The sequence below is a fragment of the Oncorhynchus mykiss genome, chromosome 18 (assembly GCF_057628025.1).
Source record: "Oncorhynchus mykiss isolate SJ-2025 chromosome 18, ASM5762802v1, whole genome shotgun sequence".
Lineage (NCBI taxonomy): Eukaryota > Metazoa > Chordata > Actinopteri > Salmoniformes > Salmonidae > Oncorhynchus > Oncorhynchus mykiss.
The window spans coordinates 46,236,448-46,255,956 of NC_143039.1; the positions used below are offsets into that span (position 1 = coordinate 46,236,448).

At 45.7% G+C, this 19,509-nt stretch overlaps 1 protein-coding gene across 35 annotated transcripts in view; it reads left to right on the top strand.

Moving 5' to 3' along the window:
* Positions 1-19,509, top strand: part of LOC110496159 (microtubule-actin cross-linking factor 1) — a 271,227-nt gene that overhangs the window by 249,164 nt on the left and 2,554 nt on the right. For 21 of the 35 annotated variants that reach the window (XM_090208561.1, XM_090208575.1, XM_090208563.1 and 18 more), the window contains 29 exons: positions 114-236; positions 398-499; positions 722-823; positions 1,069-1,242; positions 1,474-1,629; positions 1,971-2,168; positions 2,540-2,668; positions 2,984-3,172; positions 3,637-3,792; positions 4,141-4,347; positions 4,493-4,612; positions 4,784-4,953; positions 5,277-5,436; positions 5,665-5,859; positions 6,124-6,396; positions 6,534-6,722; positions 6,828-6,939; positions 7,186-7,343; positions 7,586-7,748; positions 8,131-8,285; positions 8,467-8,541; positions 8,664-8,684; positions 9,846-9,863; positions 10,725-10,842; positions 13,315-13,377; positions 13,844-13,876; positions 15,249-15,460; positions 17,942-18,052; positions 19,359-19,470. In XM_090208561.1, coding sequence (XP_090064687.1) covers positions 114-236; positions 398-499; positions 722-823; positions 1,069-1,242; positions 1,474-1,629; positions 1,971-2,168; positions 2,540-2,668; positions 2,984-3,172; positions 3,637-3,792; positions 4,141-4,347; positions 4,493-4,612; positions 4,784-4,953; positions 5,277-5,436; positions 5,665-5,859; positions 6,124-6,396; positions 6,534-6,722; positions 6,828-6,939; positions 7,186-7,343; positions 7,586-7,748; positions 8,131-8,285; positions 8,467-8,541; positions 8,664-8,684; positions 9,846-9,863; positions 10,725-10,842; positions 13,315-13,377; positions 13,844-13,876; positions 15,249-15,460; positions 17,942-18,052; positions 19,359-19,470 — 3,994 coding nt within the window. The remainder of the gene's footprint in view (positions 1-113; positions 237-397; positions 500-721; positions 824-1,068; positions 1,243-1,473; positions 1,630-1,970; positions 2,169-2,539; positions 2,669-2,983; positions 3,173-3,636; positions 3,793-4,140; positions 4,348-4,492; positions 4,613-4,783; positions 4,954-5,276; positions 5,437-5,664; positions 5,860-6,123; positions 6,397-6,533; positions 6,723-6,827; positions 6,940-7,185; positions 7,344-7,585; positions 7,749-8,130; positions 8,286-8,466; positions 8,542-8,663; positions 8,685-9,845; positions 9,864-10,724; positions 10,843-13,314; positions 13,378-13,843; positions 13,877-15,248; positions 15,461-17,941; positions 18,053-19,358; positions 19,471-19,509) is intronic. The other 14 variants (XM_090208580.1, XM_090208549.1, XM_090208553.1 and 11 more) reach the window with 13 other exon arrangements.

A 19,509-nucleotide genomic window follows, 5' to 3' on the forward strand; every position in this document is an offset into this window, starting at 1 on the left:
TACTGTAGTTAGCTCAGAGGTAGGAAGGGGAGAGAATATGCAGAGTGGAATGACTGTTGGGTTATCTGATCTGTCCAACTATGCCCTCTGTGTGTCTGTCGCTCTCTCACCAGGCCATCAAGGCCGAGACAGACGGGCTGAGGGAGGAGCTGGAGTTTGTACGAACCCTTGGGGCTGACCTCATCTTCGCCTGCGGAGAAACAGAGAAGCCTGAGGTCAAGAAGACCATCGACGAGGTGAGAAGAGTACAGGATAGCAACCAACTTCAAGAACGTAATCATTAATGGACTCGGTGCATGATATTTTCTGTCTACATTTTCTGTTGGTCTTTTTATTGCAATACAGTGTGTGTGTTTTATCTTTCCTCTCTTCTTCCTTCTCTCTATCCGTTTCTCAGATGAATGCCGCCTGGGAAGGCCTGAACCGGACGTGGCGAGAGAGGATGGAGAGGTTGGAGGAGGCCATGACGGCTTCTGTGCAGTACCAGGATGCATTGCAGGTCAGTGTCCCAGAATGCATCGCTGTTTCAGCTCAGTATGTCAGATAATTAAATAATCTGGTATTTATTGCACACTTGTTCTTTATGAAAGTAGATGCTTAGTAGAAATGTAAATCTGTCATGAAGTAGAGGAAGTGTCAGGACCTCGATCGTCATTATAGTTTGTAGAAGTTAGATTGACGTGTGTGTGTGTGTGTGTGTGTGTGTGTGTGTGTGTTGCAGAGCATGTTTGACTACCTGGACAACGCAGTGATCAAGCTGTGTGACATGTCCACTGTGGGCACTGATCTGGGAACTGTCAAACAGCAGATCGAAGAGCTCAAGGTTTGAATCATAATCTATTGTTTTGTCATGTAGCTTTTAGACGGTGTACTTAAAATATTACAGTATGTTTTTATCATCCTACAAATATTTATAAAATGTATTGTTCTTAAAAACGGTTTTGACGACAAGATAACATTATCGGTAAGTCAAAAATACGCTCTTGGTTATAAAAAAAAAAACGTGAACTATCACTTTAATGATAAACAAACAGCTAATGCAGGCCTGACTCCTCCTCCTGTGAGCAGCACTACAAGGTGGAGGTGTACCAGCAGCAGATAGACATGGAGAAGCTGTGCCACCAGGGGGAGCTGTTGCTCAAGAAGGTCTCGGACCAGACCGACAGAGACATGATCCAGGAGCCCCTCACAGAGCTCCGACACCTCTGGGACAACCTGGGGGACAAGATCACTCACAGACAGGTACACAAACTATGCATTGACCCGTTGCGTCCAGTGGCTCCCTAACTATTGTACAGGAGGGGTAGTAGCTACAGTAGCTCTGCTGCCCTCTCTAAAAGAACGTCTTCAGTCCTCTGGAACTCAAACTCATATTCAAATGAATTGGCGCTTCAGATATGTACAATAGATTACAGATTTCAACCTGACATGATTAATGAAGAAGCGCTGTTTTCCCCATTCTGTTTCCTACAGCATAAGTTGGAGGGTGCGCTCCTGGCACTCGGTCAGTTCCAGCATGCCTTGTCTGAGCTGCAGTCCTGGCTGAGTCACACCCACGCCACCCTGGACACACAGAGACCCGTCAACTCTGACCCCAAGGCCATCGAGATAGAACTGGCCAAGCACCACGTACGTCTACCCCTCTATAGCTTTCCCTTCCACACTCTTACCCAACACTCCTCTTCTTCTTTCATTTCCGGACTCTTAACGGCCAGTTTCCCGAGACCCATATGAAGCCAATCCTGGACTAAAAAGCACTTTCAATGGAGATTCTCCATCAGGAAAAGGGCTTTATTAGTCTAACTCGACCTCTCTCATCGCTCCTCAATCTCCCATCCATATCAGCCTCACTTCTGTTACTTTCCCTTATAGATTATGCATGGCAGCCATTTTGTGCCAGAATGCTTGGTTCACATAAATTATTGCATTGGAGAAGTGTAACCAACACTCCCTCCCTCGCTCTCTTTCAGGTGCTGAGGAACGACGTGCTGTCACATCGGTCCACGGTGGAGACGGTGAACGCGGCGGGGGCCGAGCTGCTGGAGTCCAGTCCCGGGGATGAGGCCAACCACCTCCGCGGCCAGCTGGACCACCTCAACCGCGGCTGGGAGAACCTGCTACTCAAGACCCAGGACCGACAGAAACTACTGGAGGCCGCACTGCACCAGGTAGGAAGGATGCAGGAGGAGTGGGCTGGGACGAGTTTTACAGTAACTGAACTGTTTAACTGAACTGAACTAAGCGAAAAGAAAGAATGAAACCATTTCTATCCATTTTGTCTCAACCTTCCCTGTAATTATATTTATATATTACGGGTTTCCAACTTGTACAAATAAGATTATCAGGTTATCATCTCCCTAGAAAAATGTGTTCTTTCCCAGTTAAGGAACCGTTTAAATACTGTACTTAATCTTAGTTGAGCTAAAAGCCACGGGGCAAGTGAATGAACGACACAGTAGCACTGCCATTTAACATTTAACTCATGACTTCCTCTCTTGTTCCCGCTCTCCTCTTCCCCTCCTTGTTCCTCGTTCCCCAGGCGGAGGGTTTCCATGGTGAGCTGGAGGAGTTCCTGCAGTGGTTGAGGAGGACAGAGAGCCAGCTGTCTGCAGCCAAACCCACAGGTGGCCTGCCTGAGACGGCCCGGGAGCAGCTGCAGCAGCACCTGGTAATACTGGGGATACATTTTAATGATACTGCAGCCTGCCAATTCATGCACTAGATATGATGTGATGGAGAAAACACATGCTAATGGGGATACACATTATGACACTGCACCCTGGCCACACATACACTAGATATTATGTACAATACTCATTCACTGTCCAATCTACGATCTAATCTGTATATACGTTGTTTTTAACCATGTGTAATGGGTGTGTTAGGTTATGTATTCTGCATGTCTATGTAACAACGGTTGTTATTGGGCGGATCCTCAAAGTATCAAATTCCTTTGGAAACATCTGTGTGTCTTTCTCTATAGGAGCTCCAGACCCAGTTGGCCCAGCGCGCTGAGCAGTACAACCGGCTGCTGGACGCGGGAGAGTCCATGTTGCTTTCCCGCGGGGGGGAGGAGGGTGGCCCCGGAGCTGGTACGACCCAGACTCAACAGAACTTGGCCCTGCTGCAGAACAAGTGGGCCAGCCTGAACACCAAGATGGACGACCGCACGGTGAGAGGAACCTTCCGTTTAGATACGTGAAGAGCTATGAGGACGAGTTCCTTCTAATACTGATTTAAAAAACCCTGAACAAGACCAAAAGTCAAAACACCTTGGTTTTTACTTGTAGCCATAAAGAACCTTTTTATTGATTTCCATTTTTCTCCAGAAGTTGCGGAATCTTCTCTCGGAGAGCTCCTTCAGAAAATGTCATTGTTGCGAAGCTTAGAGCGAATTTTTGCTAATTTGAGAAACAAGCACCTAACGCAAAGTGGTGAATGTTTCATTTGTAAAAATGTATATTTGAAGTGCTGCACTCGTGTTTTTACTGGGAAGGTTTTAGACTCAAACTAATACAACAATATACATTTACATTTTCACAGCTCGACTATAGAAAACACTGTTTTACATAGGAGCTGTATCTACAGTATATGTTACCATCAAACCTTTCACTGACTATTTTGCCCCCACCCTAGGCGAAGCTGGACGAGGCGGTGTCACTGGCCACAGGGTTCCAGTCCTCCCTCCAGGACACCATCAACTGGCTGACCCAGGCAGAGCAGACCCTCAACATGGCCCAGCCCCCCTCCCTCATCCTGGACACTGTCCTCTTTCAGATAGACGAACACAAGGTGGGCAGTTTAGGCACCGTGGAAGTGTAGAGATCCTATGTTATGCGTGATTGACATTCATTTCTATGGTAGGTGGGGTTATATCGGTGAGTGGTTACCATGGAATAGGATGGTATATACTTGACTGTATTTTACATAAATATAAATGTAAGTTGACTTATCATATTCATCAGACATTTTGCAGACTTGATATATTTCCCTTCCTTTATGTTGGTATGTGGTGATCTGCATGTACAGCTGAAGTCATGTCACCCAGAACCAAATCAGCTAATCAATTTCATGTTAAGGCTGTCACGAGGGACGAATTCAACTGTAACACGCTCTTGGCCTCTCTCTGTTCCCCCCCAGGTGTTTGTGAATGAGGTGAACACCCACAGGGAGCAGGTGCTGGCCCTGGAGAAGGCCGGCTCTCAGCTGCGTTTCGCCAGTATAAAGCAGGATGTGGTTCTGATCAAGAACCTGCTGCTGAGTGTACAGGCCCGCTGGGACAAGCTGGTGCAGAGGTCCCTGGACCGTGGCAGACACCTCGACGAGGCCCGCAAGAGGGCCAAGCAGGTACTGACCCCAGGGTGGTCCTTTTTACGGCATTCACCCTAACCAGTATGCAGCACCTGAATGGATGATATATGGCAGCCATGTTGTACCAGAATGCACACATCCGTTAGAGATGATCAACCAGTTTCTCTTGACCTCCCTCTAGTTCCATGAGGCGTGGAGGAAACTGTCTGACTGGCTGGAGGAGGCTGAGAGCCGGCTCGACTCAGAGCTGGAGATCTCCAACGAACCAGACAAGATCAGAGTACAACTGACCAAACACAAGGTGCAGTAGGAGTCTCACTTTCAAGCTCACTGCGTGGGTCTTGCATGGAAATAATCGGGATCTGAGTGATGCTCACACACAACATATGATGAGGCTGCCTAATCTAGGTCCTCTTACCTGTACGACATGGTATCCTTAACTAAATACCCCTCTCTCTCCTCCCGGCCGAAGGAGTTTCAGAAGGCTCTGGGCTCGAAGCAGCCGGTGTATGACACCACAGTGAGGTCTGGTAAGGCCATGAGGGACAAGGCCACGCTGCCTGAAGACACCCAGAAACTAGACCACCTACTGGGGGAGGTCAGGGACAAGTGGGACACAGTTTGTGGGAAGAGTGTGGAGAGGTGAGGGGAAAACTCCATGCCTAATGCTTTATTACAATGACTATATGGGACTGTTCTCCAACTCCAGTCCTGGAGAGTGACTGACTGTGCAGGTTTCTGTTCCAGTCCAGCACTAAGTAACGCACCCGATTCAGCTAATTCTGGTCCTGATTGAACCCCATGATTATTGACTGATTATTTGAAACAAGCGTGTTGAAGCAGGTCTGGAACAAAACCTTGCAAACCCAGGAGCTCTCCAGGCGGCTGCCAAAATAGAATACTGGATCATAAAGGCAAAGTTCGTATAATGACAGCTACTTTTTCCTTCTCCGTCTCTCATCCAGGCAACACAAGCTGGAGGAGGCCCTGCTGTTCTCAGGTCAGTTTGCTGAGGCCCTGCAGGCCCTGGTGGACTGGCTGTACCGTGTAGAACCCCAGTTGGCTGAAGACCTGCCAGTCCATGGAGACCTGGACCTGGTCTCCAACCTCATGGACTCACACAAGGTATTAATTTATGTAACAGCAAATGTTAGACCATCGGTTATGTAAAAAAAAAAAAAAATCCACAAAAAAGTCTATGCTTACATTGGCCCAGCGCCTCATTGCCCATTTTTAAATGTGAATTCTTATTTATCGAACATGAAGATACTTTTTTTTTTTTACCCATTGCTCTATGTTTAGGTGAACACTATTTCCATGTTGTTTGACCTCTGTTTGGTTTTGTCTCTTCAGGCCTTCCAGAAGGAGTTGGGGAAGAGGACCACTAGTGTCCACGCCCTGAAGCGCTCAGCCAGAGAACTGATGGAGACGGGCCGCGACGACACCGCCTGGGTCAAAGTTCAACTGCAAGAGCTCAGCAACCGCTGGGACACAGTCTGTGCCCTGTCCGTCACCAAGCAGACGCGTCTCCAGCAGGCCCTCAAACAGGTCAGTTGGGAAGAAGAAGCCATGGGGTTGTGCCATTTCTGTTTTTTTATGTATTAATACAATACTTACATGTTACAAGACTTAGAATTTAATGTAAAGATACCGATCATTTCAGTCCATCGTCTTTTCTTTCTTTAATGCGATCTGTGGAAGCGCAGTATAGCGCATAATACCTTGAACTGGACTGTGAAAGCGCAATAAAACAGAAAACCTTTTTTCTCTATCCTTCTAATGATCCCTCCCTCTGTCATCCCTCTCTCTCAGGCGGAGGAGTTCCGCACGGCGGTGCGGCTGCTGCTGGAGTGGCTGTCGGAGGCGGAGCAGACGCTGCGTTTCCGCGGCGTGCTGCCCGAGGAGGCGGAGACTCTGCAGGCGCTGCTCCACACCCACCGGAACTTCATGGCCACGGTCGAGGAGAAGAGGACAGACGTGAACCGGGCAGCGGGCCAGGGCGAGGCCATCCTCACCGCGTGCCAGGCCGACTGCATCACCACCATCAAACACTGGATAACCATTATCCGCGCCCGCTTCGAAGAGGTAGGTTGGCTGGAGAGGGTAACGGGAGAGGGATGTATAGAGAGATAAGATGGGGGGGGGGGGGGTAAAGATGTTTAAAGCCCAGTTGGGCCATTTCAAGTGTTTCACCCATTAATTGGTGCATTTTGCTTCTATAGGTCCTCACATGGGCCAAACAGCACGAGCAGCGTCTGGAGACGGCTCTGACAGAGCTACTCAACAACGCCACGCTGTTGGAGGAGCTGTTGTCATGGCTGCAGTGGGCAGAGACCACCCTAGTCCAGCGTGACGGAGAGACCCTTCCACAGGACATCCCTCAGCTCAAAACACTCATCACAGAACACCAGGTGAGAGGAGTCTACTTTTCTCAAACCCTCATTGGCTAAGTCACTATTCTAATTGTTTTCACTCTTTCCGATTGGCTGTGTCTAATGCCAATCCATTGTTCCCAGGTGTTTATGGAGGAGATGACCCGGAAGCAGCCTGACGTGGACAAAGTGACCAAGACTTACAAGAGGAAACCAGCAGAGCCCCCTAGCAGCCTAGCTGAGAGGAGAGGAGCTCGTACGTTACCTTATTTTACCTCACAGAGATGCATTTATAATATGTTATATTGACTGCATATGTACCTAGAAATGCATAATCAAAGATACAGTGGGTGCCTATTCCCCCAAAACATTCACAGTCCATCCTTGACTGACTTTCACTGAAGGAGAAAAACAGTAAAAGTCGCCAAAATATGATCGAACGTTCCATCATCAACATTCAAACTCATATAATGCAGATTAACCGTGACACCTCTCCCTACAGGTAAAAACCAGCAGCAACAACAGCATCAACAGGCGGCGATGCAGGTCGCCGGGGGCAACCCCCGTCTGACCCAGCTCTGCTCAAGGTGGCAGCAGGTGTGGCTGCTTGCCCTCGACCGCCAGCGGAAGCTCAACGACGCCCTCGACAGGCTTGAAGAGGTACTGTATTGTAACAATCGATCTCCCCTATTAGAGCGGTAGAGGGCTTGGAGACCCGGGTTTGAGACCTGCATCACTGTCACGTTCGCTACATTGGTTTCAAAAGTGGAATGTCTGTACGTTTGCAGGGTGTTTTTTTCCCCTCCCAAATAGTGTCTTGTCAAAACAGACACAGTATTTCCTTAAAGGATATTGATCTTCCTCATTTGTCTCACATTTATGTTCATTGTCTTTGTCTTCAGCTGAAAGAGTTTGCCAGCTTTGACTTTGACGTGTGGAGGAAGAAGTACATGCGCTGGATGAACCACAAGAAGTCCCGCGTCATGGACTTCTTCAGACGCATCGACAAGGACCAGGACGGAAAGATCACTCGCCAGGAGTTCATCGACGGCATCCTGGCCTCAAGTATGTTCTTCAGAGCTGGCTACACATTGTTAGCTCTGTTCTTTGCTCATAGCCTGCTCCAACTTAAACGTTAGTCAAGGCCTATATCTTGGTCATAAGTCCTATGTCGTTCTGATTAGTCCTATATCTTGGTCATACAGTAAGTCCTATATCTTGGTGATTAGTCCTATATCTTGGTCATACAGAAAGTCCTATATCCTGGTGATTAGTCCTATATCTTGGCCATACAGTAAGTCCTATATCTTGGTGATTAGTCCTATATCTTGGTCATACAGAAAGTCCTATATCCTGGTGATTAGTCCTATATCTTGGTCATACAGAAAGTCCTATATCTTGGTGATTAGTCCCATATCTTTTCCTGACTGTTGGTTGTGTTGTGCAGAGTTCCCCACCAGCAGGTTGGAGATGACGGCGGTGGCAGACATCTTTGATCAGGACGGAGACGGTTACATCGACTACTACGAGTTTGTGGCGGCGCTGCACCCCAACAAGGACGCCTACCGGCCCACCACCGACGCTGACAAGATAGAAGACGAGGTGAGGAAGACACACACACACACAGATATACCCACCTATCATAAACCACACACACACACAAACACTTATTCTGAATTACAAAGCTGGACCTTTGACTTACCGAGTCCAATAGCTCATAAATTGGAGGTTAATGGCGCTAGCTTGGTGACTTTCCCTCTCTCTCTTTTCTCACTCTGTGCAGGTGACCAGACAGGTGGCACAGTGTAAATGTGCCAAGCGGTTCCAGGTGGAGCAGATAGGAGAGAACAAGTACAGAGTAAGTCCTCCTCAGCCAGTGACTGTGTACACTTATCAACAGTTAATATACACATGATTATATATTCTGTCTGCGTACTATGACTTAGTATTAGGTATGAGATATTGTATTTTTAAATACAGATGGGCCAGAGCAATTACAAGGTGAGTTACACCTGAGTCTACAGTGCTGTGGACGTAAACAACAATAATCTTAAAAGCTTTTTTTGCTTGGACAGCTTCTACTTAGCTAAATACAGTTTTCAGATCCTACTTGACGGAGTGAGTCTTGGTAATGTTAAGAATAATGTGCATTTTTTTTAAAAGTTTGCAGTCATGGTGGGTCTAGGACTGAATCTAAAATGGCACCCTATTCCCTATATAGTGCACAACTTTTGACCATAGTGCACTACCTTTTGAACAGGGCCCTGGACAAAAGTAGAGCTCTATATAGAAGAGAATAGGTTGTCATTTCAGACACACCCTAGTGTTTTTTTTTTAGCTGATGCTGGCTGTGTGTCACTACTTCTTTGAGCACCAATAACTGCTGTTGTTGAACTAACGAATGACATCACTCCATTCCTCACGCATTTAAATGTTAGCCAATAGCAGTAGCACTCAGCTGTATCCATGGAATTGCCGGCTTTGTAAGCGAGCTTCTCTAAGCTTTGTCATATACTCATATAAGGTGGTCGCATATTATTGACAATTACGAAGAAATCCGCGGGCCAAAAAAAGAGCATCTCAAAGGCCGCATCTGGCCCGCGGACTGTATGTTGTGCACCCCGAAGCGCTTCAACGTGTCGTGTCTCTGTAGACATATCTCTAATCACAGCACTATGGGATTGATATGCTGTGTGTGCTTCCCACCAACAAACTAATATAACACTAAATATAACTTTTAAACCATAACATTTATCACAGCTCCAGGATCAGCAACTACTACCATCGCAGTTTTTTGTTGTTGTGATCTACATCATCATTATCCATGGGTTAATGACCTCCCGTGTCTGGCGAAAGACGCTGGACTATAAACTAACTGCACCGAGCTTGGGTCACGTGACACCACACCTCTCTGTCTGTCTGACTCTCTTCTTGTGTGTGTCCGGCTTCACCCTTCACTGACGGATCCATCTCGCTGTGAATTGTAAAAAAAAAAGTCTTACGTAGAACGTACAGTGAGCTACAGTTTAATTTCTCTTTCCAAATGAGGTCTTATCCAATGCCAGGTTTAGTCTGAAGTATTTTTTTGTCTGTACAATGTTATTTCATTCTTTCTCTTTCTCTTTGTTTATTCCTCCTCCACGTCTGCTGGATTTATTGTAGTTCTTCCTTGGAAACCAGGTAAAGTTGACTCCGGTGTTTGGTCCTTTTGAAATCTGCTTCCTGGATCTCCACCAATGCAGTGGCCTCAATTCTATTGCCACAAAAACTGTTGCCACGGTGACATTGCATTTCGTGTTTGACCGGAAATGACATAACGCCATCAAATATAGCACCACACTGTTGGTGCGAATTATGGAAGTGGGTTTCATAGGCCATTGAGGTTGTTCTCTTGGTGTGATTTTGCAGATTTGAAAGACTTATTTTGAGAATGACAATTTGGCAAACTGGAATGGGTTATAATGATAAGGGTTATAATGGGAACCAGGGGTTACCCTATCCAATTAGCTTTGGACTGGGGCAAATTGAAAAATCATGCTGTTCTGAGAGTAATTCAAAATGAACATTGGGTCCCTTATCTGTTTGTGCTGTCTTACCAACTCTATGGTCATTGTCACAATAATCAAACATTACCAAAGAGTTGACAAGACAGCACAAACAGACACAGGCTAATCAAAGATAGCTCTGACTTGGTATTGCTTCATAGAAGCAAAACTCTCTGAAAGTGTAAATGTCCTTCTGCATGAAACAAAGCTGACTAAGGTAGAATGAAATATTTTAGAGATTACTATGGGAACTGATCTTTTGTTTTAGATTGTTGGGTAAGCTGGGCTTTTGACACATAGGTGATTTTAGTAGTATCATCAGTGCATGGGTGTTGTAGTATAATTTGCATGGAGTGACGTATACTTTTGCTCTGATTGGTATGGGCTGCTGTGTAGAATGGCTTTTGGATTCAAAAGAAATCTCATGTCAATAATCGTTGTACTTGGTTGCACTCTCTGAATTCCTCTCTGTTTCTCCTCTCCGTTGCGGTGTTAGTTTGGAGACTCGCAGCAGTTGCGGTTGGTGCGTATCCTGCGCAGTACGGTCATGGTGCGGGTCGGAGGGGGCTGGATGGCCCTGGACGAGTTCCTGGTCAAGAACGATCCCTGCAGAGGTGAGTGGGGTTTATTCATGCACAGCCACACATGCATGCATGCATGCATACATACATATATACATATAGAAGTTTACGTACTCTTAGGTTGGAGTCATTAAAATACATATAGAAGTTTACGTACTCTTAGGTTGGAGTCATTAAAATACATATAGAAGTTTACGTACTCTTAGGTTGGAGTCATTAAAATACATATAGAAGTTTACGTACTCTTAGGTTGGAGTCATTAAAATACATATAGAAGTTTACGTACTCTTAGGTTGGAGTCATTAAAATACATATAGAAGTTTACGTACTCTTAGGTTGGAGTCATTAAAATACATATAGAAGTTTACGTACTCTTAGGTTGGAGTCATTAAAATACATATAGAAGTTTACGTACTCTTAGGTTGGAGTCATTAAAACTCTTTTTTCAACCACTCCACACATTTCTAGTTAACAAACTATAGTTTTGGCAAGTCAGTTAGGACATCTACTTTGTGCATGACACAAGTAATTTTTCTAACAATTGTTTACAGACAGATTATTTCACTTATAATTCACTGTATCACAATTCCAATGGGTCAGAAGTTGACATACACTAAGTTGACTGTGCCTTTAAACAGCTTGGAAAATGCCAGAAAATGATGTCATGGCTTTAGAAGCTTCTGATTGGCTAATTGACATCATTTGAGTCAATTGGAGGTGTACCTGTGGATGTATTTCAAGGCCTACCTTCAAACTCAGTGCCTCTTTGCTGGACATCATGGGGAAATCAAAAGAAAATCAGCCAAGACCTCAGAAAAATAAATTGTAGACCTCCACAAGTCTGGTTCATCCTTGGGAGCAATTTCCAAATGCCTGAAGGTACTACGTTCATCTGTACAAACAATAGTACGCAAGTATAAACACCATGGGACCACGCAGCCGTCATACCGCTCAGGAAGGAGACGTGTTCTGTCTCCTAGAGATGAACGTACTTGTGTGTACAAATCAATCCCAGAACAACAGCAAAGGGCTTTGTGAAAATGCTGGAGGAAATAGGTACAAAAGTATCTATATCCACAGTTAAACGAGTCCTATATCAACTCAGCAAGGAAGAAGCCACTGCTCCAAAACCGCCATTAAAAAAGCCAGACAACGGTTTGCAACTGCACATGGGGACTTAAATGGTACTTTTTGGAGAAATGTCCCCTGGTCTGATGAAACAGAAATAGAACTGTTTGGCCATAATGACCATCGATATGTTTGGAGAATAAAGGGGGAGGCTTGCAAGCTGAAGAACACCATCCCAACCGTGAAGCACGGGGGGTGGCAGCATCATGTTGTGAGTGTGCTTTGCTGCAGGAGGGACTGGTGCATTTCACAAAATAGATGGGAAATGATGTGGATATATTGAAGCAACATCTCAAGATATCAGTTAGGAAGTTAAAGCTTGGTCGCAAATTGGTCTTCCAAATGGACAATGACCCCAAGCATACTTCCAAAGTTGTGACAAAATGGCTTAAGGACAACAAAGTCGAGGTATTGGAGTGGCCATAACAAAGCCCTGACCTCAATCCCATAGAAAATTTGTGGGCAGAACTGAAAAAGCATGTGCGAGCAAGGAGGCCTACAGACCTGACTCCGTTACACCAGCTCTGTCATGGGGAATGGGCCAAAATTCACCCAACTTATTGTGGGAAGCTTGTGGAAGGCTACCCAAAACGTTTGACCCAAGTTAAACAATTTAATGGCATTGCTATCGAATACTAATTGAGTGTATGTAAACTTCTGACCCACTGGGAATGTGATGAAAGAAATTAAAGCTGAAATAAATCATTCTCTCTACTATTATTCTGACATTTTACATTCTTAAAATAAAGTGGTGATCCTAAGACGGAATTTTTACTAGGATTAAATGTCAGGAATTGTGAAAAACTTGAGTTTAAATGTATTTGGCTAAGGTGTATGTAAACTTCCGACTTCAACTGTACATACAAATATTGAGTACAAATACAGAATGCACATACACACACACTCACATACACACACACAGTCACAGAGTAGAACATGCAAGGCGCTGGTTACACTGTGGGGGTCAAAGTGTAACATATGGTACTACAGTCCACTGTTTAAACTAACAACTAGTCGGACATCTTACATATAACCTTTCAGGTTAACAGTTTTCAGAGTTCTGTCTTTTCCATAGCTGTCTACGGTTTGTCTGGTGTGGTCCTCAGGGCAATCTCTCTCTCTTTTTCTCCATCAGCCCTTCTTTCTCTTCATCCCTTTCTATAATAGTTATTTGAGTCGGGGGGGGGGGGGGGGGCTTGAATCATCTCCATCTCTCGCTCTCTCTCTCTCTCTCTCTCTCTCTCTTTCTCCTCTCTTACTCTTTTTCTCCTGCGACACAATCATTCTTTCAGAGCAGTATTGCATGGTGCATGGTCTTCAGTTCTCTCCCTCCCTTACCTTCCCTTCTTCCCTCTCTCCTTTTCTCTCCCCTTCCAGTGCAACATCCTGGACTTAAGATCCTTCGCTCCGACTCCAGTAGCACCATTTCATCTCGTATAGGTTGGGTTCCTCTCTCGTGCTCCCTTTCCCCTTTTTCTCCCCGCGCCTCTTTTTCGTTCTCTCTCTCTCACTTCCCTCTTGGTTGTTTTTTCTTTTTGCCGTGCTTTGCTGTCTGTGACACTGAACTAACGTTTCTTACCCTTTCTGGCTACATGCTAATGCTAGCGCGAGGGATCTGTATCACAGGTTATAGGTCTGTCACTGACCCGTGTCTTTGTTTTCAAGTTGTTATAGCCGCTTGGGGTCCCCTGATGTGTCCACCTACTCAACCTTGGGGACTTCACCTGTGTTTTTACTCCTTTGCCACTGTCTTCTGTGTTGAAGTGAGAGAGAGAGGGAGAAAGTGTGTTTTGTGTGTGTATGCGAGAGAGACCGCTAAGTAGATGGAATGTGTGTGTCTTGTCAATGTGTTTCCATCTCGCCCGTGAGCACGCCACTATTTCACCTTGTCTCTTGTGTCTCTCAGTGACGGTCACTCCTGGCTATTTCTGCTGCAGAGGTACCTACACTCCCTCTCGCTTCCATTGCTCTCTCTCTCTCTGTCCATCCCATCCCAGCTCTAAATCGCTTGTTCTAACCGCTCAGCCCATCTGCTTGTATCTATGTGTGGGCGTGTGGATGTTTAAACATGTCTAAGTCTTGTCTGTGGGCCAGTCCACGTCATGCTTCCCACTCAAAAAAAAAAAAAAAAGGATTGGCCAACCCTGGTCTTGGTGGTGATGGTTGCCATGTGGATCCAAAATGGCTGCACGGTTTGACGGGCCAGTCCCATTAAAAAACAGAGCCCGTCTAAGACCTGGGTGTGGCCAGCCTGGGTTTCTATTAGCACTCTTTAAATGTGATGGCGGGCGGGGACTGAATTAGAGGGTGCACCTGACTCGCTGGGGGATGTAATTGCAGGGCGCGCACCCATTTATTATCGACTGGCCTTTGCTGCTCTTGCTAGTGGATGACTCTGGGGGGGTGTGTTCTGTCCTGGGTATAGCTGCTGACCACGGCTTCGGTGACCTGCTGCTAATGCTAGCTGCAGCCCTTTCATCTCTCTCTGTCTCTGTCTCTCTCTCTCTCTCTGTCTGTCTGTCTGTCTGTCTGTCTCTCTCTGTAGCTATCTCTCTCTCTTTCTGTGTGTGTCTCTCTCTCTCTGTGTGTGTGTTTCTCTCTCTGTCTCTCTCTCTGTGGCTGGCTTTTCTGGGTGTAAGTTGTTGTGTGCTGGGGCTGCTGAACTATCTTGTCTAAGAATGCTTCTATGAGTGTCTATGGGAGGGGAGTCCCCCATGGTACTGTATTGGGGCTCCCCCAAAGCATAACCGGGCATGCCCCACATAAGCGTGCCAAACACAAGCGCGCCAAACACACTGTTTATGAATTAGGGAATGAATAAAGGAGTCAACGGAGCGACTCCCTCGCAGTGAGAGAAGAGGCTGTGGTTTGGTTTACAGACATTCCTCTGTGTTCTAGCTATAGAACCAGACATAAAACAGTTGTTCTATTAGTGTGGCTATAACATATAAAAATGTACTATTTAGGTCCATACTTTGAAACATTTTTCTCGCTAGTAGTTTGGATACACTGATCTCTAACCTCTGTGTGAGGATGCCTTGCTGCCTTCCTCTATCCCCTCTGCACCGTCACAAACACACCCACTTCCTCTTCCCCTTAAAAAAGTAGCCCAGCCAGAAGTGCACTTCACCGACTCTGATTCCCTCCCCTCCCCCTACCCTACTCAACACTGACTCGACCACACAGTGCACTGACTCGCTGCTCTGCACTGCGTCCGTAATTGACTGAACATGACTCTTATTTTGTCTCCCTCTTTCTTTCACACTCTTTCTCTATCTCGCTCTCCTTCTTCCCTTCCTTGCTCATTCCAGCCCGAGGCCGTACCAACCTGGAGCTGCGTGAGAAGTTCATCCTACCGGAGGGGGCTTCCCAGGGTCTGGCAGCGTTCCGTTCCCGTGGCCGGCGTTCCAAACCCGGCTCCCGCACAGCCTCGCCCACCCGCTCCTCCTCCTCAGCCTCACACAGTGCACATAGCTGCGCCTCCCTGCCCTCCACTCCCGCCACCCCTACCGCCTCCTCCAGAGTAAGTGCCCCCAAACCCCTTCTTCCCCGTAGAAATACAATTACTAGAATGGGAAAAGCTCCCCAGACCATGAAAACTTGACCGAACCGGGGTACTCATGGTTGACTCAATATGGTATTATGTTCTATGGGAGCGAGGTGATATAACTATATAGCCCTTAAAGAGAGATCTCCCTGCTTCTCTTAACATGTTGGTTACCATGTTAGTTACAGTAGAAGTCTGTCGCAAAGATCGGTAGTGTCTTTTAATGTAGGCTGAGCAATTACACAATCTACTTTAATTTCTGTGGAAAGCAAAGTGGACATGGTTTCTCTAAGTGTTCCTAATGCAAACAAAGACTAAAATGGAAACTGCAAGAGTACACGACACACATACATAACAATACTACAATGCATGTTCACAAACTGCAGTCAATCAATGTCACGTCGGTCATGTCACAAATTGTTTAGTTGAATTTTTTGTATTTTACCCCCTTTTTCTCCCCAATTTTGTGATATCCAATTTGCAATCCAATTGCGATCTTGTCTCATCGCTGCAACTCCCCAACGGGCTCGGGTGAGAAGAAGGTCGAGTCATGACATTTCCGAAACATGACCCGCCAAACCGCGCCACGCTTAACCCGGAAGCACCAATGTGTCGAAGGAAACACTGTTCAACTGACGACCGGTCAGCCTGCAGGCGCCCGGCCCGCCACAAGGAGTCGCTAGAGCACGATGAGCCAAGTAAAGACGCCTCAAGCTCTGTAATGCAGTGCCTAAGACCGCTGCGACACTCGGGAGGCCCCATGTCAGAGTTTTTGTTCTCACCATGTCTTGTTGTTTGTCTCGGTGGCCCATCTTCTCACCCACTTTCTTACAATGGTTGTTGTCACACTGGTTCGTCATCGCACTAATTGTGTGTCGATTACACTCAAAGGTCGAGTTTTGATGATCTCAGTGCCAGTGGCGGTCAGTGCCATTTAAGATGAGGGAAGCCAATTTTGTTTAATGTTTAATTTATTCTCATGAGCATGGCCTTATTTATATTACAGCATATTGGATGACTGTCATTCATATTCCATTCACCCAGTTCAGTGTAACAGTGATCGGTTTAAGCTACTACTATGAATGAAAGTTGTTCGAGAGAACTTTGTGTGACAGATAGTGACACATGACCTGCATCTAGCTGATCTAGGGTGTAATCATTAGTCCAGCAGTTGCAAACGAGAGTTTCTTGCCTCTGCTTCATTTTGGAAGAAATTAATTTGTTCAAAACTGTTCAACTGTTGTCTTTCTCTCTCTTTGAGTCAACTACTCACCACATTTTATGCACTGCAGTGCTAGCTAGCTGTCTTATGCTTTCAGTACTAGATTCATTCTCTGATCCTTTGATTGGGTGGACAACATGTCAGTTCATGCTGCAAGAGCTCTGATAGGTTGGAGGACATAATTGTCATAATTACTGTAGAAGTCTATGGAAGGGGGTGTGAACCAAGAGCCTCCTAGGTTTTGTATTGAAGTCAATGTACCCAGAGGAGGACAGAAGCTACCCTACAGAGTGCTGCTGATGCTACTGTAGACATTAGTTGCAAAACAGTGTATTTTAATCAATTGTTTTGTGACATAAAACTATACAAAATATATTAATCTAAAAAGGACGACTTTTTAAATGGTTAAAAAAAATCTATTTTTAGGAAATTCACTGAGGAGGATGGTCCTCCTCTGAGAAACCTCCACTGCTCAGTTCAATGTAACACACCTCTCTGGCCTTTCTCACGTCTACCACTGACTCCTAAACCCTAGACAATTATGCTTTTTACTTAGTGTAGCACCACTGGTCATATATTCAATCGGTCAGGTTACTGTAGCCTCAGTCAAAATGGAGAAGTATATGGTCATCGCAAGTATACCATCATCGCTACCTAGTGGTGCAGTCCAACCAAGGTGCATAAAATGAGGAATGAACAGAGTCTAAAGAAGACGTTGAGTCAGTCTTGGAGGACAAAGAATGAAGCCATATTACCCAGAATACCCAGAATGATCTGTATTGTTGTCACTGATCGTTAGTTGTGTAGTCTGTTTATTGTGTGATTTTTGTATCGCGTGTGTGTGTGTGTCTTTTGTCTGTCTGTGTTGGATGGTCCTGTTTCTACATGTCAACTGCAAAATCACCACGTCTTTAACTGTGCCATTTTTATTTCTGGTTCTGCTTTGTTTTTGTCTTTCTTTTGTCTCCTAAATCCCTTCAAACCACCCCCTGCTAACCTCGCTTGGAAAATGTACTGTTTTTCGTTCTGTGTTTTTGTAAATCCTTCCGCTGTCGCACCAAAAACACACTGCGCTACACTACCTGCCTCCCCTCCTTCCCCTTCCTCCCTTTCCCTATTTCCCTTTCCTCGACTTTCCTGCTCCTCTCCTTGCTTCTCCTCCTCCTTTTATTCTCCTTGGCTGCCTCCCTCCTTCCCTCCCTCCTTCCCTCCCTCCTTCCCTTTGGTTATCCCAGTCCTCAAACTCGCGTGGCTATGCCAAGCCCTGGCTGGCACACAGTAAAACGCCAACGCCAACCAAGTGCCAGTCCTGCCCAGACCACGACCACACCACCCCTGGGCACGAGGTAACAAACTGACCCCTCCCGCCACCCGTCCCAAGCCCCAGCGAACTAATAATGCACCAACTCACACACACTGTCACTCACTTACGGGGTGGCCATACACCCTGCATAATGGGACCATGAAGATCTAAAAGACGTGACATTCAAATGCAGCTTTAAGACTGAATATATTTGTGTCATATCTTGTTTCACCGTTTCTTGCTCAATAGGCCAGTTAAACCTATTCATATGTGAATTGTCACAATATTTTAGTCCCCCGGCAAGAAGCGACTGGCGGTAGGTCAATAGAGATTCCAAGTGACATCCTTTTAAAGAGCAAGTAGTGAGAAATGTTATAATTATTAGCGAACTCCATCTGGTAGTTCTGGGGATTTAGTTTGGTCGTCTTGTTGGTCATTTTTCAAATGGCGCGTCTGCTGTATTATGCAAGTATGGGGATGATACTTAAAAGTAGTACCTGCTTCTTTAGTTAAAGGTCGACGCAGCAATATGACGTCATCATACACATCGGGACAACATCCTGGCTCCAAGCGTCAACAACAACGAAAAATTCTAATCCACTCTTGACTTCCCAAAGTCGGCATGCCTCAAGACTCGAATTGGGAAGAGTCAAAAGTGGGACAGTCTTTGCAGACTCGTACTCTGTTTGGCTGACGTCGTCCCGCCGTGTACGATGATGTCATATTGTGGAGTCTACCTTTTTAAAGGGCCAATGCAGTCAAACATTTTATTTCATATTATATTTCTATATATATAATTGTTGGAAATCGTTTTTAATTGTGAAAAGGATGATAATGCCCTTTTTAGTTTAAGAGCTGTTTGAAAAGGTTGCCTGAAATGTCAACCTGTTTTGACCTTCCATGCGGCAAAAGAGTTAATAGACCAATGAGAGAGAATTCCAAACCTCTGCCAACAGCAGCTAGTTTTCAGTTTTCCCTCCCCACTCAAACCACTCCTAGCAAAATTCCTGCTTAAGAAATTGCTCTTTGCTAAGAAGCTATTTTTGTTTACTTTTAACCATATGAATTGACAACAATCACAGGAAGGTATTTAATTGTTACCCAGAAATGGTTTGATATTGATATAAAAACAGCTGCAATGAACTTTTAAACAGCTGTTTGTTAATCCTGGTCCCGGGCACCTGAAGAAGGGTCAGTTTGGTTTTTGTCCGAGCAGGTGTGTAGTGCTGAGGCAAAAACAAAAATGTGCACCCCTTTTTGGTCCTCAGGACCAGGATTAAGAAACACTGCTTTAATGTATTCAGTAGCACCGTTTGTCACTGTCTGACATCCCCTGTGTCTGTCTATAGGGGGCAGTTTCAGGGTCCAAGCTGAAGAGGCCCACCTTCCACTCCAGCCGAGGGTCTCTGACTGGAGAGAATGGAGGAGCTACACCCACTTCTACTAAACCTGGACGCACCGGTAAGAACCAAGTCCTGATTTTTCATAGCAGATTTGATT